Here is a 27,766-nt window from a genome sequence, read left to right as displayed (position 1 = left end):
ATTGTTTAATTTTGAACCAAATTCTAATGGCTAATTTCTTATCTGGATCGATATAGTCCAATTCACACTTTGTTGGGTCAACCCAAAGGTGAAAAGGGAAAAACCGACAGTTCCAGAAAGAGATTCTGCTCCGCTCGTTTTGAATTCTGTTGATTCTCCCAGAATGAACTGCCAATCGAGTACACCCTTTCACTTTCGTTTCACGATGTGATGGATGGGATATCATTATAATCATTTCGAGGGTATCTGTGTTATAAATGTAAGTTTTTCAAATGTATTTATGAAACATATTCAAGATGTCGTATATATTATACTTGTCTTGTATATGTATGGTGGTTTGCGCCCTATAGCAGATAATAGCTCTGTAATTTTTGAATACCGTTATAAAGTTAACCAATATGGCTCTATATAGTACTGGCAGTGAACAAGCTATCGGCTAAAATTTAACATTTTCTTTTTTTATTTCATTATTTCTTGATATTTTTGGATACAAATTGACACATTTTAAATGGTATTCTCTTTTGAGAAGTGGATGTAGGCCACAGGTGCTTGTTTCATACAGGAGGTCTATTATTGTGTATAGTTGATAGACCTCCTGTATGAAACAAGCGCCTGTGATGTAGGCTACTGGCATGCCTGTCCACTTCTCAAAAGAGAATATTTAAATGGTAACCCCTTATTTATCCATATCTTAGATTATATCATTATTTAGAACTCAAAACATCTTGTTTTTTGTGCTTTTTAGCACGTCCCAAATTTGCCGAGTTTTAACGTTTTACTGTACCAGATAACAGCATTGCGATACTAACATAAAAAAATCCCTGTACATGTTGATTTTATTTTCTGCAAAAGTATTTTGAATTATGCCCCTTGTGGAGTTAGACTAAATGTCCTAGGGGTTATACATATATACAAAACTCATAGAATTATTCGTTTGTTATACCTCAGAGGAAAAATAGCAAGGGAGGGTGCCATCTTGGATACCCCTAGCTTTATCAGCTAATTTCTCATATAAATTGTTAAACAACATATGAGCTGATTCATTTTCCTCTATAAATAATTCTTCTTTGAGAACTCCGCTTTATTTCTTTTTTACACCATGATATCTCAAAGAAGAAACATTTATAAAAGATTACAAATTGGCGCAAGTTTATATTTCAACGTTTTAAATGAGAAATTAGCTGATTAAACGAGGCTGTACCCACACTCTCTGCCATGACGTTAATTAGTCAACCCACGTTCTTGGTTACCCCATTCTGGAAAGTTCTATCCATCAAAACTACAATCTCACATTCAAGAAATGAATTGGCTCATTTTAGTTTTATTCAACATTTGTCAAATCTCAATGTCTATGTATATTTGAAATAAGTTCCCAATAAATATATTAACTCTTTATGTAATCATTTAACATTTCTTCATTGGAAGTATAAATTTTGATGCAAATTCCCATTGATTTGGATCCGAAGCATTTCCACCACCTTTTTCGGGCTGGTTTATCGAAAATGAAAGTATGTTTAAATTCATTTCACAATAATTACTTATCAGGTAAAATTCAATTTTAGCTAACGAACATCAACTCACATGTGTTAAAATACCAAAGGTGTATATAGGCAGTTACTCAGGCACAGGCATTTCGTAGTTTATCAGCAAAATGTTTTAATTTATAACTATAGTTTATGGTATCGTAATTTTGTGAAACATGGTGTAGCATCATTTTACCCAGGGGACAAGAAAAGCCCAATTTTTATGCCCCGCTTCAAGGAAGGGAGGGCATATTGCTTTGCTGCTGTTGGTCGGTTGGTCCACCAACAGTTTCCGTTCATTTTCTTTGCAGAGGATGAACATATTGAAATTTGGTATACAGGTTTATCTTGATAATATCTAGGCCAAGTTCGATGTTGGATGCAATTGAGCAATTTTCGACAGAGTAATGTCCCTTAGACGTAGTAAAATTCCAATTATGTATATGCAGTTTTCGTTCATTTTCTTCGCAGAAGATGCAATTTTTGAAATGAAATTTGGTAATCATATACAGGTTTATCAAGATAATATTTATGTCAAGTTTGATTTTGGGTTGATTGAACAATTTTCGACGGAGTTATGCCTCATGGACATAAAAAAATTCCAATTATATGCAGTTTCTGTTCATTTTCTTCGTAGATGTTTCCAAGGGAGGGGGGCATAATTGTTTTACTAACATCTCTTGTTTCTTTGAAAATGGCCAATTATTTTAAATATCTAAACTCCAACCTAGATATTCTTTTTCCTTATGTTGAGACAAGTTTAATGACTCATATAAGGAGAGTTGCTATTTATATGTATGGTTCTGTGTCTTATTTTCTTATTGAAAAGTGTTTAATATTTGTTATTGGAGGATGACAGAGGTTAGCTTTTGTTCCATACTTTTCTATTGTGACACATTGTAAATCCAAAACTTCTGCTCTTCTCTATAAAGCCAAATAAATAGAATAACTCACAACTTATGTCAACTCCATTATAGGGTATGTAGTCCCTATGCAGAAGCTTGTAAATTTGAAAGAAGTAAGGCTCAGGTGAGTGATGTGACCCATGGGCCTCTTGTTTTGTAGTTATTGCATTTTTGATTATAATAATCAAGATACATAAACTGAAGGAGAGTGTAAAAACAATTAAAACAAAAGATGATACAAATATGATCCAAGACTTTTACACTGTGAATACCAGTAAATGCTTGGTTCTTGACCCCTGATTTTTGTAGATCAGATATTCATTATCTCAACATGAATTTTCACTTTCAGTTAAATCTCAGCAAATATTGATGTGTAAAAGTAGTGTAAATGTAATTGCCACCCGGCACCACATGTGTTGAAGTATGGGGACCTGACATCTGAATTGGTGTTTCGGGCACCTTTAGGAGATATTCCAGGATCTGCCTTTCATCAGAGGTCCAACCCAGGTTTCTGTTTTTAATTTTACATAATAAAGAAGATGGGGGAATAAGATGGCGCAACTGCCCATTAAGTTTAGTCGTAAAATACAATTTCAAATTTAAAATTTTTTCAATTAAATATATTTGATATGTTATAATACAAGTTTACAAAAAGGCATTTAGACTATGACAAAAATATGGAGCTCAGACCCACTCTATGAAAGAAAAGGCATTGAAGTTATAAAAATTACACCATTTGGAGGTTTTGACACGCATACGCAAGTTTAAATCAACCTATTGCAAGTATTAAAAATATTTAAGGGTTACAAACCGATGTTACGTTGAATACACATTGTTTTTAATTAATTTTTTTAAAAAGTATCAGATTTAATGATATTTTAATTTTGCAGTACCTAACTATTCCTCATATGGGCATTTTACACGCCTTATTCACCCATCTTCTTTACATCAGTCCAAACAGAGTGAAACATCGGTCTTTATCTGGGTGCCAGGTGGCAATTACTTTTACACACACATCAAGATATTAAATTATATGGATGTCGGATAGTGTTATCATTTGATGATTAAAAGAGTTGGAGTATTCTGATAAATGGTTATTCGAAATTTGAATAAATTTTTTATTGCTAGCCTATGCACATGATGCATTGTACAAAACTTCAGCAAATGGAAATACCCAAAAAGTCACCACCAGCAAAATATCATGCAAAATTTCAACAGAAAATATCATATGTAACAAAGTCATGTACTTATGGTCCTTCATTATTATCATCAAAGAAATGTGAATTTTGAAAATGTTTGTATAATTTAATTTTTCTTTTCAATGTTGTAGCATTAATAATAAGAGAAAAAGAAAATATTGTTTATTTTTAAGAGCTTTCAAGAACTGTATACAATTTTTACAAAACTCCATAAATGAAGAACTGCTGGCTGCATTTCCAACCCTGTTAGTTTGGGATACTAAGATAAAAAAGTGAGCACAGACTTTACAAATTTTGAGGATGTTTTTTGTACTATTTTTTGGATCATGCAAATAAATGATACTAACAATGCTTGATGCGTATAGCTTCTTTATTTTCAAAAATTCAAATGCAAATAAATATGTACAAATACATGTGTGTATGACTCTTTAGAATTTATTGTTTCAACCCCTTCCCACTTTGCCAACACCTAATTCATCAAATAAAAAAAAAATTATTGGTGTGAAGACATCAGAAGAACTCATGCATTTATTATTTATTTGAAGTGTTATGTTTTTCATTGTTTTTGTACCTAGTAGTGATTAAAAACCTTTTTGTGAAGCAGATCTGTTTCTTGCACCAAACAACCAATTTACAAATATTATGATATATAAATAAGACCCAGAGTACCCTTAATGACTACAGCACAGTAAATTAAGGGTCTGTTTTCCTAGGTCCCCTGTGGAAGGTTGACAGTTCAGTGGTCACATAAAAGTCCCTCAGAGTTTGTGATAACATTTGACTTCCACCTTACCCTGAAGCAGACAAGATTCATGGCTGTGTGAGGTCATTCTCACTAATTTTGTGACTTTTCCTCATCTTTGTATGTTAAAGGCATGATTTACTAAACATTACATGTATAATCTGTTTAGCAGATGTTTGTAAGGCCCTGCAAGGTTAATACTTTGATATGCATATACCTGTATGATACTTTACCTTGTTCTTAATGAAAGACATTTTTCCTTGATTTCAAAGGTAAGCCTTTGTAAAGGAGATTATGTACTTAGTAAATTCTGGACTATTCAGCTGATTTCCTTTGCATTTTATCATACAGCATTTCTTAAGGGTTTGTGATAGATATACATATTCATAAGTAGATTTGACTTTTTGGGCATTGATAGGACCACAAGCAGGCAAATGTTTGAACAAATGCTTTACTCTTTTGTCAGCTAGCTATTTAATGAATGGCTGTTTACCTGTGCGCATTTTAGGAAAGTTGGGACATTAGCGACAGCCCACCTGTTTGGTTTGCATAGATCAGGTGCATTCTTTATACATAGATGTATGCTGATTTAATGCACGAAAGGATTACTGTATTAATCGGTAGGGGGAAGACAGACAGCTGGTATGGTTGTTTTGATCTGACACAGATTGACAGTGCTTCAGGTGTGTTTTTATAGGTTTTGAGGCGGTCCCCAAGCAAAACTCGCTTTCATGTCTACTATGGCAAGGAGATCAGTTGGTAGTGATAGTTGTTACAAGTTGTGAGGTGGAATATTACAGGTGTCCTAAACAGGTAAGACAACATGTTGATATCAAACATAATCAAGTGATTTATTGCAAGGTTTTCTGTTGAGAAACAATTCCTCATTGACACCTCTTAACACTTTCATTCAAAAGCACCCGTCAATGTTGTATAGAAATTTCTTTACCTCTTACAAACAAGTTATTCAGGTCTGATAAAAATGATCAGAAAAAGAGTAGTTCAAGTTGTGGATATAGATTGTGATACATGGTCTGTGTTGTAATGTCTGATACATTTGTTATAGCCAATCCAGTCCTGTAAATTATCCCTGCTTTGTTTCCTGATTGCTTATATCCAAATTCCTGTAAATTATCCAGTCTGATGTATAGAATGCCAGTCCTGTAAATTATCCCTGGTTTGTTTCTAGATTGCCTTTATCCAAAGTCTGTCCTTTATTAAGTTAAATCAAGATTAGGAAGTTTATACTGTTCAGTTTTGAGAAAGATCCACTCACAATGAAGTGGGATAAAACTTTTGTGCAAGTGTGGACTTTATAGCCCACTTCATGAGATAATAGGATTTTTAATGGGGCCCTAAAGAAAAATGTTTGGACATTGTCATCAGATTCCTTCCCTACAGTCTGGGGTCAGGACAATTGTGCTGTTTTAATTACATGTTGACCTATAGCATCTGAATGGGATTGAATGAATAATTCATTGTATTGTTGAGAAATAATTAACAGATTCATCAAAGAGAGCAGGGGGCCAAAGGTTCAGACCTTTTGTGGACAGCCATCAGAGTGTTTTGGGTAGATCTGAACAGTCATGCTGGTAGACTTCTATCATCAATGTTGACACTATTTTTCATGAATTAATTTGCTGACTCAAAATTACTTCTTTAATATTTAAATGAAAGCAGGTCATTATGAGAAATGGTCTCAGATTGAACTATTTGACTATGTATCTAGACTAAGCATTTGTTTAATATTTTGATAAGACCATTTCAAAGCACTGAGAGATGTAAGCATATAAGATGTGATGTAGACTATGCAGATATTATTGTTAGGGCTCCCAAGTCCATAATCTTGATCTAATATAGCTGTGAAGAAAAATGTTCCACTCTGATTAACATTTATATATGATATATACATGCCTAGCATCTGGCATTATCTACATATTAAGATAAAAATCCTGCTATGCCTTAATTTGGGAAATAAAATCTCATACATGCAGTAATTATCATTACCTTCAGATTTTGTGAATGTCATGATGCAGTGAATACCGGTTTTCTTGACAGCACATGCATCAATACTTTTGTTACTTTGAAGTAAACCACAGAGCATGGCCAAATGCATTTATTATCGATGCATGGGATCCAACCCACATGCAGTCATAACTTTTTTAAAAATCCTTGAATGAAGACAGGGATATGTGCAGATAGAGCTAAAATTCTTTAAGTAAAAATTCAGGTGATAAAATTCTCCTGTGTTTGTTCCCTGTTTTACCTGTGTGCGTACCTGCACCCACACGTTTATTGACGTAAGGAGGCTATTGGTGTAGACTATTAGTGGATGTATTTGGGTGTTGGCACAAGTCCTCATCAATCTGCCATCCAATATTCCTCTCATGCTGTCATTTTTCATACAAAGCATGCATCTGTGTATTTGAGACATGCTAGATGAAAAAACTGTTACATTTTACATATGGGGGTAAAAAATGTTATTGGTTTTAGAACCGGTTTTAGTTCAAAGTTGCAGAGGTATGACAAATGAATATCTGTTATAAAATGCTAATGTGAGGTACCGGTATGTAGGAGCACATTCTTCAAATGATAAACATTTGGACTTTTTAATGTTAAAGGAAATTATTGCAGCTGGTGTTCCAAACAAGTTTGTAACTATGTAGACAAACTTAAAAAGTATATAAGGAGTATGAATAGAAAATTTCAAGGAGAACTATTTAATAAGCTGTATATTAGGAACAGTATTGCATTACACACATATACCAGCTCATATTGCAAGTGCAATCAAAAGCTGATCTACATCAAAAACTTGTTTATCCACTCGGGACTCATTAATATGTATGTATTTGGCTTCAAGTCAACAAAACCCTGGAAGAAAGCTATGATGCATTGAATCTCACAGCTTTCTCTCTTTCTTCCCTAGGACTGTCTGCCTGCCTATTGTGGTGAACATTTCGTTAGATGAGAGCTGGTTCATGTCAGGGTAAGGTAGATATTGCTTATGAGTTTGTGGTATACTGAATCATGAATATGATGAATGAATGTGTGAATATCTCTTTATATGTTTGAGCTTCATGCTTCATGGAGATTCAGGTGCTCAAGTGTTGACAGGGATGGGACTTGGACATATATATGTTCATAAATTAATGTACAATTGCAGTCATTTATACATTGAAAACCTTGGACTTTGGATAGTTTGTGTCAAACAACAATTTGAGTAAGGCATGTCTATTTTACTGTCAAACATTAAGTTAATTCGATCAAATAGAAATCTCTCTCTCCCTCTCTGTCTCTCTAACATAGCTGAAATGTAGGTGGTCTTTGCATGTGAAAATCAAATTTGTGAAGGTGTGTTACTCGCTTTATAATTGTCAACAAACAAATTTGCTGTTGAGTATGCATTAAGTCATTGTATTTTAAAACATTCTTGCTCTCAATTTTTTTATTTCGTGAAATATCAATCATCTGTATTCTGTAACTGTAGAAGATCCAGTCTTTAGTAAGAACTTGAATAGATTCTTTTAAAATATATAATTATTTGCTTTGTGAAGCATAACAAGCATTTATTGACAATAGTTGATCTGTTCAAGTGTTGAACGTAAACCTCTTGGAGAGAAAAGAGATTTAACAAAGTTGAAGCGGCAGTTTAAGGATTCCTTTGTCTGAAACATTAGGCTTTGATCAATGAATGTCCTGGTCAGGGTCATATTTATAACCAGAGGATGAAAACAGAAAAATATATAACTTTACAAAAAACAAATAATTCATAATTGCTTGATCTCCCATATACATATTGTCATGTTGCTTTGAGACAACAAGCCTCCAGTTTCTCGGTGAATCTTTTGATCTATGCACTTTTATTGAGATACATGTATTACAACCAGACAATCAGAACAGTTGTGAGTCATATTTGTTGTTGATAATAGGGGGTTGACATCTCGTGGGAGTAGGATTTTCGATATTGTGAATTATCCCAGTTCAAATTAACCCCTAGAACTTTAAGATCTTTCGTTGTTAAATGACTGTTGATCCAACTCAAGTTCAGTATTGAATTGCTTAATGTTTTGTGAACTAACTCTCATTGCCTGCCTGTTGTTTGAGCCTTGAAGTGGAAACTGTAATGTTGTTTTTGTATAAATACAGATAAAAATTCATCAAACACACAACTAGGCAAAAGTGTAGACAAATTCTATGGAGCCCAGGATATGGAGGAATCTAAAGGATTATCTGAATTATGTATGGCAAAATTAGTGACCCAGTCAAACAAGATATTGGATGCCAGCCCTAAAAACCAGTCCACAAACTGTGTATATATGTTACGTTTGATAATGGTCAGTCCTTATCAGATCTAGTTGAAATGTTTTTGTAATTGCTGGAGTATATCATGCATTATATGCCTTTGCAAGACAAATATAAACCCCACTTGGCAAATATTTGCATATATTGTAGTGAAATTTAGATGTTGACTGAGAAAACTTTAATGTTTTTATAACAATTTGTAGATCAACATAAGGAATTTCTGTCAGACTAATCTTAACTCAGATACATACAAGGGATATTGCTATTTTGGGAGGGGACTGACCGAATTTGATTTGATAAGTTAACTAGTAAGAGGTCCAACGCATGTAAAGCAGAAAAGATTAAACATTATGCAATTTGTCTGATTTACTCTAAGTAAAGGTTTTAATCTTAAAAAGATATTGCAAGTTGTGCTAGGATGTGTTTCGTTGTAATGTCTGAAACTACATCATTCCTGTGATTTGTTGATACTGGAGGGAACTCATTTATTTTTGGACTAAGGTGTGTTTTAGGAGCCCTGGGGTAAGGGAGAGCTGCAAAAATTCCACTTCTGATAAATGACCTCTGCTGTAGCCATTATAAATGTGAGGTCACAAAAGGTCAACTTACAAACCATTTTTGTAAATCATCAGATAAAAGAAAAAACCCAGCCAAGATTTGTTGAAGCCCAGGCTGAGGAAAGAAATCAAGATAAAAAAAAAATTGCAAAGAATTGCTGTCCCTGCTAAAAAATGCCATAAATGAACATAGAATTACTGACAGTGAGTTTAAAATTTAAGATATAAGTGTTCTGTCCTGTTGCTTAAATTTCCAATTATTGACAGGTTGGTTGTCTTAACCCAAGACTGACATTAAGAGTTAAATTACAATCCTATCTTCCAGAAGCTGTCGGAGTTTAAACCTCAATTGCTATTTTAGTCCGTTTAGATGTGGACTTGGTTTTTTGTGTAGATAAGATACTATTACTGACAAGGAGCAAACGGAGACTCAGATTTCATCTGACATTTTTAATTTTGCCTTCACTATTTTTCTCAGATTTCCTCAAAAGAAGGCCATTGAAAAAAAGATTTTCAAAATCTGATAGCTGTTAATTTGTTGATGAATTCACATATACAACACTTTATAAAGTAGTGTATACTGCCAGAATGGTTCTTTTTTAATGATTGGTTGTTTGCCATTTGTAGCAACAGCTGTTTGTTTAGAATTAACATTGTATTGATTGTTCAGGCTTGGTTGCTCGAGTTTGTGTAAAAGTTTGCTAAGTGTGATAGACCTGGCAGTGGTGCCTTCTATCTACAGGGTCTGAATGATACAAACCCATTCAATAGGCGGGGTTTCAAGGCTGCTATCAAATGCATTTACATTAATTTATGTATCCAGCCTGTGTATAAATGAATGACTGGGAGAGGGCTTTAAGCCCATGGTCATTGATGCGGAAAATCTGTTGAACGTTGTAAAGGTAATGTCACTCTATTTTACTATATTTGTTGATCTACCTGACTGGCGTAGCGTGCAATTCTCTATTCATGTATATCCTGTGTATGTGTATGTTTGCACTTCCAATGCTCGTAACTCTACAATAGAAAATTCCCATGAGGGATGGAAAGTTTAAGCGTAATGTTTTATTGTGATGATATATAAAAAAAAAAATCCAAAAAATTATGCCAATTTAGTTCAAATTGAATCGGTCTTAACAAGTATAAGGTGTTATGGAGTAAGAACTCTTTGTTGTAGTGATGGAATAATTATAATTTTCATAGTCTGAGAAAAATATTGGAATAAAGGGACTGGGTGCCAGCTGTTTGGATGTCTCTTATCAATAATTCATTGATGATTGGAAAAGACTTAATGAGGACTGAAAACATTGATATTTAAATGGTTTTAGCCCAATGTCAATAAAGGCCTTTTGTGTTTGCATTACAGCACTGAAGCAATGTCCTAGTCCAGAACAAAAGTATTAACCAGTGAAACGCCATGGATGCTAAAGAGACCAAAGAGAGAATGCTGTTCATTCATGAATCCCCTCACGGAGAACAGATGTCCAGCAGTGTAGAAAAAAGGGTATTTCAATCAGATAACGTGATGTCTACTTCAGAGGTTCGAACAACTACAAATGGAGTACCTGCATGGGGGGTACCCCCAAGAATCCCCTCACCCGGAATTCCCCCTCCCCCACCCCCTCGCCAGTACCACTCACAAGTGACTGCTAATTACAACACAGAGAGTACAGGAAGTCAGTCCAGTAGAAACTATTCTACCTCCAGCATGCAGAAGAGCAGCAGCAGTGGTCAGCAGACATCACTCCGGCGGCACCAGTCTGACAGCGGCTTTGTCAATGGGGAGAGGTACAACTCTGTGGGAAGGGAGATAGCCACCGCCCAAATCAGAGGAGGAGCTGTCACAAAAATGCCTGGTAGTTAAATCTTATTTCTGTAGTACTAGTACTCTTTGATTGAAATATGTTGTACATGTATTTCCTATGAAATTGAATTTATACAGATACCAAATTAATGAAATGATGGACAAAATGATGATATTATTTCCACTTCCCTGCATGGAAATGTGGGAGCCCTATAGTCTGTCAATTAGAATTTATTTAAAAAGTGTGCCTGTTTATTTTTCTCCCTTCATTTAGATATATTTAGCTGTACACTGAATTAAGTCTTTAAAATTATTTTTTTTTCTCAGGAAATGGGTACCACAGAGAGCGAGTGCAACAGGTTGTGACCATCAATGAAGGGGATAAATGTACATGTTGTCCCTACGGCTACCATGTGGATCTGGATTTTGTTAACTATTGTGAAACTTTGGCTGATGGATCCTATTTGACTAAATTAAAGAGAATTCAGAGAGAGAAACGCAAGTTACGAAAGTCCATGGAGTTTTTTCTTCAGCAACAAGAGAACCAAGAGCATTCCAGTCCACCGCCAGACCTTGTTCAGAACGTCAATGTTCAAGCAACGGCCTTCCTCAAAAACATTGAATACAAAGACTCTGCCACTAACAAAGTGTTGGAGGAAATAGATTCGTCTGTGGATCAGACATTACATTCCATTGATTCCATGATGTACACTACACAGGCACATTCCCAGTTGGTCAGTTCTGATGATGACATCAGTCCCTCAAGCAATCAAAACTTCAACACATTCCCTATGTCTAAGTCCTATAAGAACCAGAATGTGGAGGATGAGGTGATCACTCGTGACTTTTCTCTCAGAGAGTTGGGAAGATCTGATTCCAAGGAGTCACTGTCCTCCATCTCCACCATGGCCAGTGATACTTATAACTTGGTGCCTGTTAAGGTAACCGGCTTTGCTCAGATGACTGGAGGAGGCAGTACATCCGAGAACAATGCCAGGTTTACTCACATTACAACAGAGGAGCTGGAGTATACAATGGCCACTCATCTGCCAACAGAAGAGTCCACCACAACAAACATCAGCAAGTCCTCTATGGAGACTGTCCGTAAAACCATGGAGAGTAGCCTTCAGAGGATAAGGGAGCTGGAAGAACAGGTCAAAGCCATTCCAGTGTTACAAGTCAGAATATCAGTGCTGAAGGAGGAGAAGAGGCTACTGATGCTTCAACAGAAAGCCAGGAACCAAAAACTGAATACAAGAACAATAGGAGTTGGAGAAAGCCCTGTGATTCCTCCTCCCTCTCCAAAATCTCCACCCCCAACTCTGCCCAAACCCAAAGTCAAGAATGTTGGGGTGGGGGATCATAATATCATTGAGGTGTATCTTCTGCAACCTGATTTATCCCCAACTTGTACAATTCATGACAACGAAAAGTTTTTCAGTGAGACAACTGTTATAGAGCGGGACCACTACCAAGGAGTGTTTGCACCATTTGCTAAACATCTGCCTAAGCCTCCAACCAGAACAGTGGGTATTGGTGAGGGGAATGTATTTGATGATGGCCTGAGGATTCACGAAAAAGAACTGAGAACAGTCATTATTGGAAAAGAAAGTGTGGGCAAGAGGAACGTGGGTGTAGACTGTCGTGTTGCCACAAGAGATGTAGGAATGAATTTCTCTCTTGATGATGAAAAACCAGCTACTAGGTCTGTAGGAGTGAATGTGGACTCAGAAGCTTGGTTGACAACCTTAAACGTCAAGGCATCAGAGGTGAGAAAAGCCATGCAGGAAGCTCTACACAGAAGTGTCAAAACAGTGGGAGTGAGCTGTGACTTTAAGGCTCAGACAGTAGATACAGGAGTACAATACACTCACCAGCATTTCAGATCTATTGGTGTAGGAGACGAATCTGTGGACAAACCTCAGATCCCAACACGAACTGTTGGTGTGGAGGCCCAGCCTGAAACAATGTCTAAAGCAGCTAATACAGACTATGGTTGGAAGGTGGATTCTGCCACCAACACGGTCAAATTCTTTACAGACAACAAGGGAGTGCAGTCTGAGAAAACTCGTCAAGGGACAATGAGTACAATGACAGAAGGCACAAGGACATACCATGAGACCACACAGACTGAGCACAGAATCTTCCTGGCTCTTAACATGGTTAAAAACACGGAATGTAACACGGAGGAGAAGAAAAAGAAATCTGTGTCTTGTGACACTGACATTCGCGAGTTGACAAATGCTGACTATGGATTTCACATCACATTCCGTGGTCGCAATATAAACTCATACGATGCAGGATGCAATACTGAAAGGAAGAAGATGTGTAGTGTTGGAGTTGGAGAGGGAAAAATAGAATATGAAGATGAACCAATGATGGAGGAGACGACTGAGGAGGTGACCTATGTAACACAGACTCAGATTATAGAGGCAGCACAGCAGAACCTGGCCCGGGGCAAGCAAATCACCCGCACGTATGGAACAGTATCATCAGCTGACAGAAGTGCTCTAACCAAGCAACTGCTAGAAAAGGGAGTGGTGGAAATTCCTCAGTCCTCTGTTATTATTCAAGAAATTTCATCATCTGAAGGTCCAATGGATATAAAGACAGAAGAAACACATCAGTCTTCAGGGTCACAATGTGATGATGGTGCTATGAGTAGTGAAAGTCGGACATCAAGCAGAATGTACTCCAGTGCCAGATATGGAACAGTATCTGATGACAGTTTCCCTGGGTTAACAGACAAAAATGAGACTGTTGTTTATTCAAGTTCAAAGTTTGGGTCTGGCGGTAGTTCTGATATGTCTAGATTTGATGTGAGTGATATGTTAAAGGAACAAGAGAACAGTGGTCAGGCGTCCGAGTCTTTAGTGGAAAAGAAGATAACCAGTCAAGGAGGAAACACATTCTCTGTTACAACAATTACCACAAAGAAGCATTCAGGAGACAATGAGGGGGGTGAGGAGACTCTGCTGGATGGAGGGGAGAGACTGAGGGTGCTAACCGGCCGGGCCACAGATCAGTCGGGGGACTCATCGGCCAGTGGAATGTACAGAGTCACCCACCATTCATCCACCATGTCTTATGATGGTGATTCTTCAGATTCAGGAATGAGCAGTTTCGCCAAAGAGCAGAGTAGTAAAGGTCTTGACAATGATTCTGTTGTTGAACTACGTATGACTTCATCAGAGAGTTCTTCTTCTGGTGTGGACACCAGCAATGAAGACCAAGAGGAGGTTCATGTCATCACAGAGACTTACTCGCTCAGGGATATAGGGGGCCAGAGCTACTACGAAAAATACATCAAGTCTGCTGGGATGGAATCGGAGAATACAGCTGGAAGAGGGCAAGACAGTTCAGATCTGGATACCATGGACAGTATAAGCTCAGGCTCTCTCAAGTCCTGCATGAAGAAAAGTAAATCAGAAAATGGGGTCAAAAGGGGCATTACTTTTGCTGAAACAGTCACAGGAGGGTAAGTTAAATCACTTATGTGCCCAATTGTTTAATTTGTTTAAGCAACAGAACAAGATTTTTTTAATGAATAAGTTTATGTTAAGCACTCCACTTGAGTGAACATGAAATTTTTTTAAGATAAAATGAAAGCATCCCATAGATGTTTGAGATAATGGTGATATTGCATATAACTTGAATTGATGTCTTCTCCTCTGGCATGGGGTCTGTTTTTCCTCTTTATCCAATAACCGGTGATTGCTATGTTATTACTGTAAGAGGTTCAGATTACTCTGGCTTTTTGCATTGATTTTTTGTGACATTTAAGGTCTTCTGTTTAAAAAGCTTTATATTCTTAAGCAAACATTTCAGTCTTGCTATGAAGCTTATTTTTGTTCTCTTTATTTGATTTTAGAAAGGAATTTAAAAATGTTTATAGGAGCTACGGATTTCTTTCAAATGAAACTTTTGGAATTTTGTTCTTACTTTTAAATAGTGTAACAAGAAAAGTATTATCTTATCTCATCTCTTGTAATAAAAAAAAGAATAAATAGTGTTTTTTTCAACGGATTGAATAAGAAAAACAATGTTTGTATTTGAAATGACTAATACACCCTTTATGTAATATATTAAAATGCAGTTTCTTTTCCTAAATTCCATCTTTATGATGCTTCTTGATCTTTCTCTTTGTAACTTGCCTTGGTTTTTGCATGCTTGCTTGCTTGCACACCTGTACTAATACATGGCCCTTATTGCCTTACTCTGACCAGTTACACTTCTAGTAGCAATGGAGAGGAGAGCTCGGAGGAGAACCCCTCAGACACCGAGTCGACCACCAGCTATGAGGAGGGCTCCTATGATGGGAGGGAGGGGAGCATCGTGTACCAGTGTAAAGATGATGTGGCTATAGCATCGGGGGCTCCTGGGGCCATGATGTTTGATCAGAATATACGGGAAATGTAGGTCATTTCATCTAGAAAAAAAAACCTCAGTAGACTTTCATTCATTTTGCATAGACTGTAGAAATGGTTTAGGTTTCACAAAGTAATGGGTGGTGGTTAAGATTTGTATCACATGTTTGATAAAACCTTTGTATTTTATTTCAATGATGCATGTATGCATAGGCAAATGTTTGTATAGCTTGTGGGAAGACAACAAAACATTTCAGGGTTGAATATTTTCAGTTTTGAACTTAACCCCGAGATGAGGGAGTCCTGTCAAACTCTTGCCAAGTACCTGGAGAACTCAACAGAAGTCACAACCAAACAGCTGGTAAAGCACTACCTCTGTCTGACAATTGCATATAAATATCATTTGTCTTTTAATAAGCTAATTAGAAAAAATCTGTGGTAATATACCCCAATTTGCCCTCAATTATTTTGGAAAGACTGAAAATGCATAAAATACTGTAGTTTTCAATGTGTTCAATTTCTTTCCTTTTACTCATTTTACATGGTAGTATAACAGATTATAACGTAGGAGTACGCATGCAAATGTGTTAGTTGTCAATGTAAAACTGAAAGGTCTAGTAAGATAGTAGCTAAGCATAAGTTACATATGAGAAAAGACATTCTATGTTTTATATACCAATTCTGTAATGTTGCGTGTTATGAATTACCGGTAAATACATTTATTTTTTGTTCTTGTAGAATATGAGTATTGAAGCCATTAAGAAGGAGTGGTTTAAGGTGTCCAGCCACAAGCTTTCTGATCCTAACCAAGTGGAAGATTATCTGTCCAGCTTCAATGAGATTTCCAAACCCTGCCTGAAACACATTGTAAATCTACAAGACGACAATGTAAGTGACAACACCTACCGATGAGATAAAAGCACATATGATGCATAGATTATCTAATATAATGAAATCATTTTGTATTTATACTGGCATCTTTTTTTGTAGGGTAATACAGCCATTCACTATGCTGTGTCCCATTGTAACTTTGACATAGTGAGTCTGCTGCTAGATACCGGTGTGATTGATCTGATTAAGCAGAACAAAGCGGGCTACACCGCCACCATGCTGGCTACCCTGGCCTACCCACAGACAGACAGACAGCAGGACGTCATCCAGAGGCTCTTCTCCATGGGTGACATCAATGCCAAGGCCTCCAAGGTACGGTACTCTTCGACACTCTATTCACTCATTGTTACTTAAGATCTTGATTTAATAAGACTTTTAGCACTTTGTAGGATTTAGGATTTTCTGATACTATTTTAATTAATAATTAACCATGTTAATTTCACCAAGATACTGAATTCTTGCTCTTGTTGTTAAGTCGGCAGTGGTGTCTGCTCAGGGTGGGGCACCAGGGGCTGCCACCCAGAGTAGTGCCGGTACATCTCTTGAGGACAGAATCAGAAGGAGTCAGGATTTTGATCGGGAAAGGTCTTACCAAAGTTCATATGCCTCTGGAACTCTTGGCTTGCCGCCACGGCGACCTACTCCCCAACTGGGATCTTCTTATAGAAGCATTTTTCGATTTTAAAATTCTTGCTTCACCTTTGGAAGGTAGAAATAACAAGTGAATGTGAAATATCTGCCATTAGGAAACTGTAGTGAAGGTTTCATGACTGTACTCAAGAATGCACTAGAAAACTGGGTACAAGATCATATGTAGCATGAATAACAATATCTCTAGGATATGGTTATACACACTGTATTACTATCTAATTACATCTATAAATGTCTTTTATCAAATTCAAGGGAACAATGTGATCATTTCAAAAATTTCAATATTTTTTTGAAAGCATGAAAATATACATGTATATTTACTAAGCATGTTTGATACAGAGATAATTCATCACTATACACTGGTTCCTTGTTTGATATTAGACTGGTTCTCAGCCTTGTCAGATTGGTTGCGGCTATATTACTCATCACACTGTCATTTAACCCTGTTTTGGTAGGACGGGCAGACGGCACTCATGTTAGCGGTTAGTCAGGGTAGAAAGGAGATGGTGCAGATGTTGTTGGATGTCGGTGCTAATGTGAATGCCCAGGATAATGAGGGCTCTACAGCCATGATGTGTGCATGCGAGCACGGACACACCGAAATTGTCAAAATTCTGCTGGCTCACCCTGATTGTGATGCCACTATCGCTGATAACGTAAGATTTTCACCTCTTGCAAACATGTTTAAAACGGTCCTTTTGAACTGCACCTTATAATTCATATATATAAAACTGTTGGTAAATTTATTATTTTGGAGAGGGAAAATTTTCAGTATAGTTAATTTCCTTTTTTTGTGATTATTTATCTGGCTGCTTTTTAAATTTCTTATTTAAGGTACATGTATATATGGCGCAGTTATAAACATTTTATGTACCATAGGTAAAAATGAAACTTTTCAACCCAATTAAAGTCTTTTGTCATAGTAATTTTACGTCCAAAATATCTTACCGGTAATTATTTAAAAGAGACAATCAAGACATCTTGATTGTGTTTTGCATTTTATACCATAATTTTTCTAACTTACCTGCTCTCACAATGTTTTTTAAATAATTTTTTAATTATCTTTGTGTTTTATCATTCTTAAATTTTGAGTTTTATCAAAAAATGAATCAAATAACCTATTTTAAGTGAAATTATTATAAGCTTTGTAAACTTTTCTAAGTCAGGAAAGTAAATAATAAGGTTACAGTATCAATCTTATGCAGGAATTTATTTGCAGGAACGTTATAGATATCTTTGCATACATTTAATAATTAGTGAAACAAATCAAAGTAAATTTTCAAATTTTGTTCACCAAAAATATGCCATATACTTTTAATTGGTGAATTTTATTTCCATTTTAAATTCATAAAATAAATTCATTAGGTCTTGTGATTTATAAAAAAGCCAGGTAATTAATTGACACTTTATTAATGTTGTTATTTCAGAATTGTCATGTAATTTTCTTTTCTCTTAGATTTTGAATGTTTCTCCATATTAAATACTGTTGAGAGACATAAGTTAGAAACATGAAATCAGAGGTTTTATTTATTATCAAAATTTTGGGTAATAGTGTCACCTTACAACATTTAAAATACTTACCAAATATAGACTTGGTATTTGTAAACTCCTATTAATCAGTTTTTTTGGATCAAATAGTATAAGAGATTCTTACACAGCATTTGAAGGGAAAAAAACATGCCAATAACTCAGTATTTGATTTTGATAATTTTGTGCATAGATAAGCAGATGTTTATGAAGTTATATATGTAGGCTATTGTATATTAATCCTGTATTTTGTAAATTTGCAAGATAAATTTATATTTTTATAATATCATAACAAGCAACTAAAACAGATATTACTTATGCACAAAAAAGATGTATCTGAATATAATGTCTACATTCACTGTATACAGAGCACAAATTGTGAGATAGAATAATATACCCTTGACATAAAAGCTAGGAACCCCTTTATTCAGATGTAGCATGTTTCTAACTTCTGTCTGTATCTGCTTGCTGTAGTTTACTGCTTGTGTTTTTTGGTTGATGGAGCTGGCTGTCTGTACCCGGTACATATTCTGTGTGACAGACAGTGATCTCCAGCCCAGCAAGCCAAGACAGTGTTGTCATGGCTCCTGGCTAGGGGGTTCTATTTGTGTATTCTGCATTTTGATGTTGTACTTGCATGTTGTATTCCTATAGGACAACTGCACTCCTCTGAAAATTGCCATGGATGCTGGCCATAAGGACATTGGGGTCCTTTTGTATGCTCATCTTAATTTCAAACAAACACAGGTCAACCTTGTAAGTTATTTCAGTGCAGCTAGGTGACATTAGATAATGCTCTGTGTGAATGTAGCAATCTTGAATTTTATTTAGTACACATCAAGATTTATATACTACGCTTCATAAACATATATCTTATTGCTTTTACTTGATGCATAACTGGTGACTTTCCTATACTGTAAATTATGTAGTCAGAATCCTCTTCAATATACATTGTATATATACAATTTTCTTTTTTTGTAAAAGTTCTATAACAGACTTTGTTAATGCTAATTATTTTATCCAATATGAAATGTTTGTATAACTACAGATATGAATGTATCAGCAGAACATTTTCCTCTTAGTTTTTGGCATGTTTAAAAAAATCATATTTTAATTCAGTTAATACCCTTTAATGCTTATGTGTGTACCTGATTGTTATGTAGCACCTCTCTTCCTTTTTCCTTTCTAGGGCCTTGTCAGAAAAAAGAAAGTATCCAGTAGCTCTTCTCCCTTACCAAGGTAAAACTTACTGCCTGCAGTCACCAAACCCTTTCCAATCTTCTTAATACAGTGCTCGGCTACCAATCAGTGATGTTTGCATGAATGATATGAGGTTTTATCTTCTTGTACCCCTATTACCATATTTTGTTTTATGCATCTCTGATTTTGTTTTTGTTGTTTTGGTTTTTTTTTGGTTAAATATCTAGTTAGTCTAAGAGTAGTCATATTGATGCAACTGAAAATCGAATGTTCTACAAATTGTTCTGTTGCATAATCTAGCAATGTCTCAAGTGCATGTATTCATATTCCCTCTTTCTCTTTTAGCCCTACATTCAGATAGCAGTTCTTCCTGAAACCATTGTGTAACAAAACTCTTCATCAAATCATCTTGCCAAGACAAAAGGAAAGCAGTCAACTGACAAATCCAAGAATATCAAAGTTCAGCAATCCATACATTTTCATTGTTGCAGAAACAAAAATAATCTCTGGAAAGTTTGCACCTTTTTCTAGAATTGATTAATTCCAAGTTTTTTGGGAGCCCCACTCTGTTGAAATACTCAAGAGTCGCAGATGTTACAAGACTTTTACTGATTCAATTATATTTATTTATGTGTGTTTATACCCTGGCTATATGGTACCGGTACATGGTAAAACAATATTTTAGATATCCATATTTATTGCATATTGACAATGTATTTTTGGTACCCGCCATCTTTATGTACTATAATGAGCAAGCTAAAGTAAAGTGCTGTAGCTATTACATTCAATCTGTTGGAATTTGATACCCTACTCTTTCATTTGATGTGAGTCTGTGTAAGTAACGAAACATTTGTGCTATATCTGCATCAGCCTACAGGATTTCAGCCTGTCCCACCCACCCCAAAATAAAAAAAATTGAGAACAAATAAGCATAATTCTGAACTGAATTTCAAATTGCTTTTAAAACTATTTATCACATAATTGGTAAAATGGAATATCTTAAATTTACACATTACTTGAAAGCATATACATTTTATTGTAATACATGTACATATATTTCTACCGTATAAGCTCTTCAACCATCTATAGAGTTAATACATGCATTTATTTTTTCAAAAGAAAGTCTACATTTCAATAATATGTATTCAAGTAAGGTTCTTGTTGTAAAATACAGACAATTTATTTACGTACTCAAAAAATATTCATGTTGTTCAACAGTGTTGTGAATCTTTTCTTTTCAACATTCAAGATACTAGTACATTCCTATGTTTTTTTAGGAGAGGTATGGAGTTTTGAGAAAAAAAATAAATATTTGATCCAGTTTACTGGCCATCTTGATAGTTCTAAAGGTTGTGTCATACTATGTCATAGTTTTAGATAATTCTATATTTTATGATGTTGTTAATGTACCTCAAACTTACTCTTTATAAGATGTTTGAATATTTCAAGCAAATTGTCCAAAGAATTTTACAATTATGCAAATTTGTTACTTGAACTATGCACTGTTACAAGCTATTTTATCTATGAACTATTTACTTGCATATCATTTGTAGTTAATAAATTGTAAGACGAGATTGGAATTTTCAGTTTTATCTTTTTTGGGTGAGCCAACACAGAACTGAACCAACAAGATGCTTTCTTTGTAGGAATATATATATATTTATATAAGTACTTGTATATTGGTCTTGGGCATTGTACAAAAATACTTGATACTAACAAAATGTCAAAAATAGAAAAATTGACAATATTTTTTTCAGTTACCATAAATTTTCAAATATTCACAATTATTAACAAAAAAAAAGAAGAAATTGTTGAACTTTCATGAATTTATTATGTGTTATTCCCATCATCTTCACTTTCTGAGCTGGAATATGCAAGATTTAATCTGTTATGGCCTGTAACTTGACTTTGATTTTTAACAAATTGCAAAGGTGCATCCATTGTATCCAGAAGATTGGAAAAATCAGTATTAGTGACTGTAGTATCTGAGTGTTCTGCAGAAATGTTTTTGTCAAGAATGGGAGTCTTAATAGGAACAAAAGCACAAGGAATTATTGTAGACTCCACCATTTGCTTGTGTAGAGGCTCTGCAAAAAATACAATATACATGTTTATTGCTACAATTAATACACCAGTAAAATGAGAATTACATGGTAAAAACGGATGAAAAAGTGCAGGAGCTAATTTTTAACTCTTACAATATACATATCAAATTTTAAAAAAACAAAATTTGAAAAAAGGATAATAGAATGATTTTGTTTGAAGAATTAATTCTGTAATTAACATGCCAATGGGAGTCAAAAGTAAAGAATATTATTTATATACCGGGGTACATGTATATAATATATAAGAAAACGTTCCATAGAATGTGAAAAATGTTTAAAAGTTGTGATGTAATATAACCAAAAAAAATATGGCACTAGAGAATTTCAATCTATAAAGTTCCCGATGTATTCTCAAGCAATTAGCAGAAAATACCTTTCCGCAGGTTTTCCTCTGTTGCACATTGCTGGTAAGACCTCTCTGTCCACGGTACATCTGTTAGGCTGGGGTCAAGTTTTCTTAGTTTCTTAGCAAAGGCTTGATATTCAATCTTCAGATAGTCTATCTTCTTATTTATTTCAGCAATCTTTCTCTCTGGATAGCAGGGAACTTGCAACTGCTATAATGATAAATATTATAAGTATGATTTTTAATTTCTTAACACAATTGACACAAATAAGCAAAAGTTAAATAAAATCTATGCTTACCTTTAGGTGAAAGTCTATATCTTTCTTCAGGCTTGGTATCCAATGTTTTATATCCTCAACAGAATTTAGTGCTTCCTGCAAAAACAATGAAATTGTAGAGAAACTTCATTCTGTCTGTAGATGGGATCCCAAACACTGAAATAGCAAGCACAGTCTTCATCAAACTTTATGCTGTATTGTATATTCAGGTTTTTTTTGGAAGGCACAAAATTATTGAATATGGGGTAAATAATTGTAACTTTTATGATTATGATTTTGCAAATTAAAAAATCTTTTAATAGCAAACAATATTGGATATGATTTCTGCTTATTGTATTTTAAAGCAAAATTTAGATCGTGAAAATGACCAGATATACAGTACAACATTCATCCTATTTGCCCTAAATACAATTTTTTTCCTGGCAGAATTGGTTGTTGTCAGTGGTATCAAATATATTGATTTAGTGGAAACATTTGTGCCTGACCTAGTATTCAAAACTATAGTTCTACATGTAATGATGTGTCATCATCATCCAGGTTTAAACCCAATAAACCTTAGTTGGCCATCCCACCTACTGAGCTACATTACTCAAATCGATATTAAAGGGACTTGGACACGATTTTAGATCAAATTTTTTTTTTATTTGCTTTATTTATGTATATATTGGTTTACTTGCTCATTTTAAATGATTGACCAAAATTTGAATGATAGAAGTCAAGTTATAAGAGAGATACAGAGGTAAAAAATCAATGTTATGTAAACAAAGCTCGAGTCTTATATTTGTTTATTTACAAAAAATGTAAAGTATGGAATTACCATTTCTTTGACCAAAAGACTCATGGCAAATAAGGTTACCTGATTCAATGTGTTCATAGATGATATGATAAACAAAAAAAAGCAACATTTGATTGAGACTTATACCAAAAACATACATGTGTAAACCATAACATAGCTCAAGCTTTGTTTACAAAACAAAGATTTTCAAACTCTGTATCTTGCTTTTTTGACAAAGCATTAAAAGTATCCATATTAAACATTCTAAACATCAAAATTAGAAAAATACAGTTTTTAATTTTGAGGTCAAATCGTATTCAAGACTTGAATTTCGAGTCCCTTTAAAATGAAATACAAGAGGCCCATGGGCCACATCGCTCACCTAAACAATTTTTGTATATAAATCTATTTTGAAATGTTTAAATATAAAACTCTTTAAAGATATTGTGTAACTCTCATATATTCCAGTATTTGACAATATATTAAACAATACATAAAAAAACCCAACTTTTTTGACATCATAAAGATAACAAAATTGTAAAATTAGATATAAATAATGATTAAAAGCGAAAGAAGGTCACTTTGACCTTGAAATGAGGATATGAAGATAGAGGAGGATGCTTACACAGTAAAATAAATAAATGTAAAATTGTATTTCTTGTGAAGAAGATTTAAACCTTTTTTCTATAATATCTAATTCTATGTTGAACTTTCAACCCCTCTTGGGGCCCCAGTATTGGCCTTGGAGTCATTGTTTTACAATTTAGAATCTGCATTATTTGAGGATGCTTGCATAGTAATTTAATTCACAAATAGTAGCATTGTTGTTCTTTAAAAAAAGATTTTAAAACATTTTCCCTAAATGTTTCTATGTTGAACTTTGAACTGCTCTTGGGTCCCCATAATTGGCCTTGGGGTAACTGTTTTAACAATTTTGAATCTACACTATCTTAGTATGCAAGCATAGAATTATTACAGATAGAGGCTTAAAAATTTGTAAGATTTTTCAACAATTTTCTTTATATTTCTGTCAAACTTTGACTGCTGGGCCCCCATTATTGGTCTGTAGGTCATAGTTTTAAAAATTTAGAATCTACACTATCTTCAGATGCTTGCATAGTAATCTCACAAATTATAACACTGTAGTTCTTGAGAAGAAGATTTTTAAACATTTTCCTATACATTTCTTTGAAAAACTTTGAACCCCTCTTAAATTGGGCCTTGGGCCCCAGTCATGAGCAGATCCAGAAATATTTTTTTTTGGGGGGGGGGGGGGGATTTTTAAACATTTTTTCCTATATATTTTAATGTTGAACTTTGAACCCCTCTGGGGGCCCCAGTATTGGTCCCCGGGTCTTGATTTTTCCACTATACATGTATTATATACAAGCTTTGGTGTAAATAATACATGTATCTAGCTGCCTTTTATTTGATGAAGAGGAGCACATTCGGAAGAGACTAGCTGCAGGTCTGTAGCTCCTGGTCTGAAAAAAATCGGATGGACAACCTGGGAGCTACAGTGCCTTCCATAGTAAAAAACTGCAATTTACGGCGCACAAAAAATTGCGCTAGTTTTGGACTGATTGGAATCCCTATCTGGCCATGCTAACAAAGGATCTTAAACATTTACAGTGTAGAGCAGCCCAGTTCGTCTTCAACCAGTTCTTGGATACCTCTATCACCTGGGTGTATAACGGCATTATTGGACCAACTACAATGGGATTCGATCCATCCAGCATAGAAAAACTAGCTGTCTAGTTCTATAAAATGTTATAAGATCCAGCACTACCTTGTGGACAAGCATTAATCCTGACAGATATTATATATATATATACACCTGATGAACCAGAGGTAGCCATATAATGTAATGGGATGGGAGAAATAATGGCGGACCAAACTGGGATTCGAACCAGGGGGCCCTGAATCTCCAATCAGGTGCTCTACCAACCTAGCTATCTAGTGTCAGTATTCAAACCGGTCTGACCGTCATATTCCTCCCTCCTTAAATGATATTTGCCCTCGAAAATCACCCCAGGCTAGCTAATTCCCCAGGCAAAAGTTCAAACCTGTCAGTTCCAGAGGTTGGTCACTGCACCAAATCTACAGGTAACAGGATTGGAGAAATATAATGACGGACCAGACCAAGATTTGAACCTGGGCCCCCTGAATCTCTAATTAGGTGCTCTACCAACTGAGATTATCTGGGCCCAGGTTCGAATACCAGTCTGGTCCGTTATTATTTCTTCCATTCTGTTACATAGATATATACAGATCGACAGCCTGTGCCACCAAGAAGGCTTACAAAAATTCCTTCTTCTCGCAATCACTGAGAGTCACTATGGAATTGTCTGTCAGAGACAGTGACAGCAGCATCTACCACTGAGGAGTTTATATCCGCACTAGCCAGTGTCCCTTGGACCCAGCTGCAACCCTGGTAGACTTGCATGATAAGCCAAAATCACTGTAATTAGTTTTTAAAATAGGAAGCCTCCTGTTTTTAACCATGCTGGAGTTTATCATCACTATTTGAGATCAACTTCATACTGGAAGAGGAAGAAAATTATACTCACCAGCTTTGGTCGTTTTGGATTTTTTCTCTTCATTTCTGACAATAAAAAAATATTTTAAAAGACTATAATAAATTATATATATATCCTTGTGTGCCCATATTTCGACAGTCTCAATCTATAGGTCTTCTTTTCAGATTAAATGAGCAGTAATTTTGAAAGCTAAGACATTTATCATGTATATCAATCATATCTTGCTGTTTTAACATAAGTTGATTAACCTTTTTTACATTTTTTGATTTCAATATACAAAGTATAAATTCATCAACAAAATTATGGGTGTCACCATTACTGGGTCCTAAATTCGACGATTGCTCTTCATATCTTGTCAGTGAAATTTATCATCACAACATTAATTGTTTTTCATTAATGAATCTTCAGTCCTTGCAGACGATACATCATAGGGTTCGTTATAGTGTTTATATTTTTGTATTATGATGATCTAAATTCAGGGTAATGGTGGTTTAACAAAATTTTCCGGTTTTTTTTTTTGAAAAATTCATAAATTAATTTCTTACTTGTTTGAAGTTCATTTTACTAAATACTGGGCCAGTTGATTGTTAGTCTATCATCATTGCATCATATGTATAAAAAATTGCTCTTGTTCCTGCGAAAACGAACGAGATGTAAACAAAAGATGAAGACCGTCGAAATTTGGACCCTGTTGATTTTAGGACCTTCGACCCACAGGCACTTGATTCTGAGAAAAAAAATTACCCTATAATGTTATTATTATATACTATAGGGTAAATTTTTTTTCTCAGAAACAAGTGCCTGTGCTTCGACCATATATATATATATCGCATAGCCCCCTAACTCCGTCACTACCCTAACTCCGTCACTTTCGGGAAACTCCTCGCCGCTTGAAATCAAGTACGATTAAGACGTCATTTTTTACATGTCAAAAATCTTTAATCAAATGTCAACAATTTGCAACGGTTTAATTTTAGAATGTGTCAAAAAATAACAGAATTAAACCTTGTTCATTTTATGCACCATTAATTATGTGAAATCAGCTAAAACTTTTTCACGGGTGCACTAAAATATCGATATTTCTGACATGCGGGCCCATTCGACCATTTACGGTGGTCAGCCATTTTTAGAGAGGTCAAGATGAAACATTTCACATGTAATACATTTTTGATTAAGGTAATTAATACATTTTTTTCAGTCCGCAATAGCCTTTATGCACTACTCTTGATGATAACGTCAAATCGCTCATGCCGATACTTTTGCCTTATACAGGGTATAGATATATCTGGTATATCGCTATTCAGAATATGCTACATTTCTGAAAATGTAATAAATAACTAATATAATAAGTAATATATTAATTAATGATATAAAATATTTGAAATATGTAAGGACATAAATCAAACGCCATCAATACATTCTGAAAAGGCCATTGTGATTGTTGTTACATGGACCCATTTTTTATTCTGGCGATCATTTCATTTCGATGAAATTAAATACAATTTAAATTTTATGCACCATTTTTACTTATTATAACTTGGCCTAGATACAAATGGAGTTTTAACTAAATTGTTAATATGTCTTCATTCCCTGCCATATCATAGAGCATGTGGGTGACGGAGTTAGGTTCATGAGATATAATAAGCACGCGTGATAACGTCGTATTCAGAGAGCTTATTTGAATAAAAATAAAAATATTTTTGTTAATAATTTTATAAATTATATTGTTTCAGATTATATTTAGTGATTGCAAATGATAAAAACCACAAAAAATAATTTACAGAGAAACGCGGGAGGTTTTCTGCTTATGGTGACGGAGTTTGGGTACTCGGGGATATATATATCAATAAGGAGCATGCATGTGATTTCTGCTATGACATTAAAAATTCACTGATTGCGCTGTTTACCATCGTGCTGTCTCTTTAAATAATAACGATTAAGTCTTCCAAGCTGTTTCTCCTCGTTCCTTGCCATTGTTAACGTTTGGTCTATTAAGGTCTTTTCTGTATTTGGGTAAATCGAAGTGCCTGATATATTCCTTGTTTCGAATTTTC

General features: G+C 34.9%; 2 protein-coding genes across 17 annotated transcripts; one reads left to right on the top strand and one right to left on the bottom strand.

The window, feature by feature from the left end:
- Nucleotides 1-178: 178 nt before the first annotated feature.
- LOC105328889 (KN motif and ankyrin repeat domain-containing protein 2) lies at nt 179-21,242 on the top strand. 15 transcript variants are annotated; one of them, XM_011429931.4, is made up of 12 exons: nt 206-259; nt 7,296-7,355; nt 10,595-11,084; nt 11,360-14,510; nt 15,259-15,447; nt 15,673-15,760; nt 16,138-16,287; nt 16,390-16,602; nt 17,397-17,597; nt 19,123-19,224; nt 19,658-19,707; nt 20,014-21,242. In XM_011429931.4, the coding sequence occupies exons 3-12, from the start codon at nt 10,646-10,648 to the stop codon at nt 20,027-20,029; spliced, it is 4,599 nt and encodes a 1,532-aa protein (XP_011428233.3). In that variant the 5' UTR covers nt 206-259; nt 7,296-7,355; nt 10,595-10,645; the 3' UTR covers nt 20,030-21,242. The 15 variants fall into 15 exon arrangements, 13 of the variants coding, with proteins under 13 accessions (XP_011428272.3, XP_011428233.3, XP_065922940.1 ...); XR_010707907.1 differs by lacking the exons at nt 206-259; nt 19,123-19,224 and adding exons at nt 4,842-5,182; nt 18,307-18,331; XM_011429998.4 differs by lacking the exon at nt 206-259 and adding an exon at nt 4,842-5,182 and having other exon boundaries at nt 15,271-15,447.
- LOC117680440 (uncharacterized) lies at nt 20,685-27,763 on the bottom strand. Of its 2 annotated transcripts, none has more exons than XM_034456477.2 (5): nt 27,620-27,763; nt 25,743-25,777; nt 22,419-22,493; nt 22,147-22,330; nt 20,685-21,755 (listed from the first exon to the last, which is right to left on the bottom strand). In XM_034456477.2, exons 1-5 carry the CDS (start codon nt 27,684-27,686, stop codon nt 21,499-21,501), a joined length of 618 nt encoding a protein of 205 aa, XP_034312368.2. In that variant the 5' UTR covers nt 27,687-27,763; the 3' UTR covers nt 20,685-21,498. The 2 variants fall into 2 exon arrangements, with proteins under 2 accessions (XP_034312368.2, XP_065922941.1); XM_066066869.1 differs by lacking the exon at nt 27,620-27,763 and adding an exon at nt 26,258-26,439.
- Nucleotides 27,764-27,766: the final 3 nt, after the last annotated feature.

This window comes from Magallana gigas, chromosome 7, assembly GCF_963853765.1.
Source record: "Magallana gigas chromosome 7, xbMagGiga1.1, whole genome shotgun sequence".
Classification (NCBI taxonomy): Eukaryota; Metazoa; Mollusca; class Bivalvia; order Ostreida; family Ostreidae; genus Magallana; species Magallana gigas.
This window is presented reverse-complemented; position numbering and strand designations above follow the sequence as displayed.

What these genes read in the sequence shown, in the direction of transcription:
- LOC105328889 (XM_011429970.4), top strand. Translation starts at nt 10,646, where the DNA reads ATGGATGCTAAAGAGACCAAAGAGAGAATGCTGTTCATTCATGAATCC. An exon ending in GCTGAAACAGTCACAGGAGG is followed by an intron (nt 14,511 to 15,258) that starts GTAAGTTAAATC and finishes TACTCTGACCAG; the next exon opens with TTACACTTCTAGTAGCAATG. An exon ending in TAAATCTACAAGACGACAAT is followed by an intron (nt 16,288 to 16,389) that starts GTAAGTGACAAC and finishes CTTTTTTTGTAG; the next exon opens with GGTAATACAGCCATTCACTA.
- LOC117680440 (XM_034456477.2), bottom strand. Translation starts at nt 27,686, where the DNA reads ATGGCAAGGAACGAGGAGAAACAGCTTGGAAGACTTAATCGTTATTAT. An exon ending in TTTAAAGAGACAGCACGATG is followed by an intron (nt 25,778 to 27,619) that starts GTAAACAGCGCA and finishes TTTTATTGTCAG; the next exon opens with AAATGAAGAGAAAAAATCCA. An exon ending in ATATAGACTTTCACCTAAAG is followed by an intron (nt 22,331 to 22,418) that starts GTAAGCATAGAT and finishes TTATCATTATAG; the next exon opens with CAGTTGCAAGTTCCCTGCTA.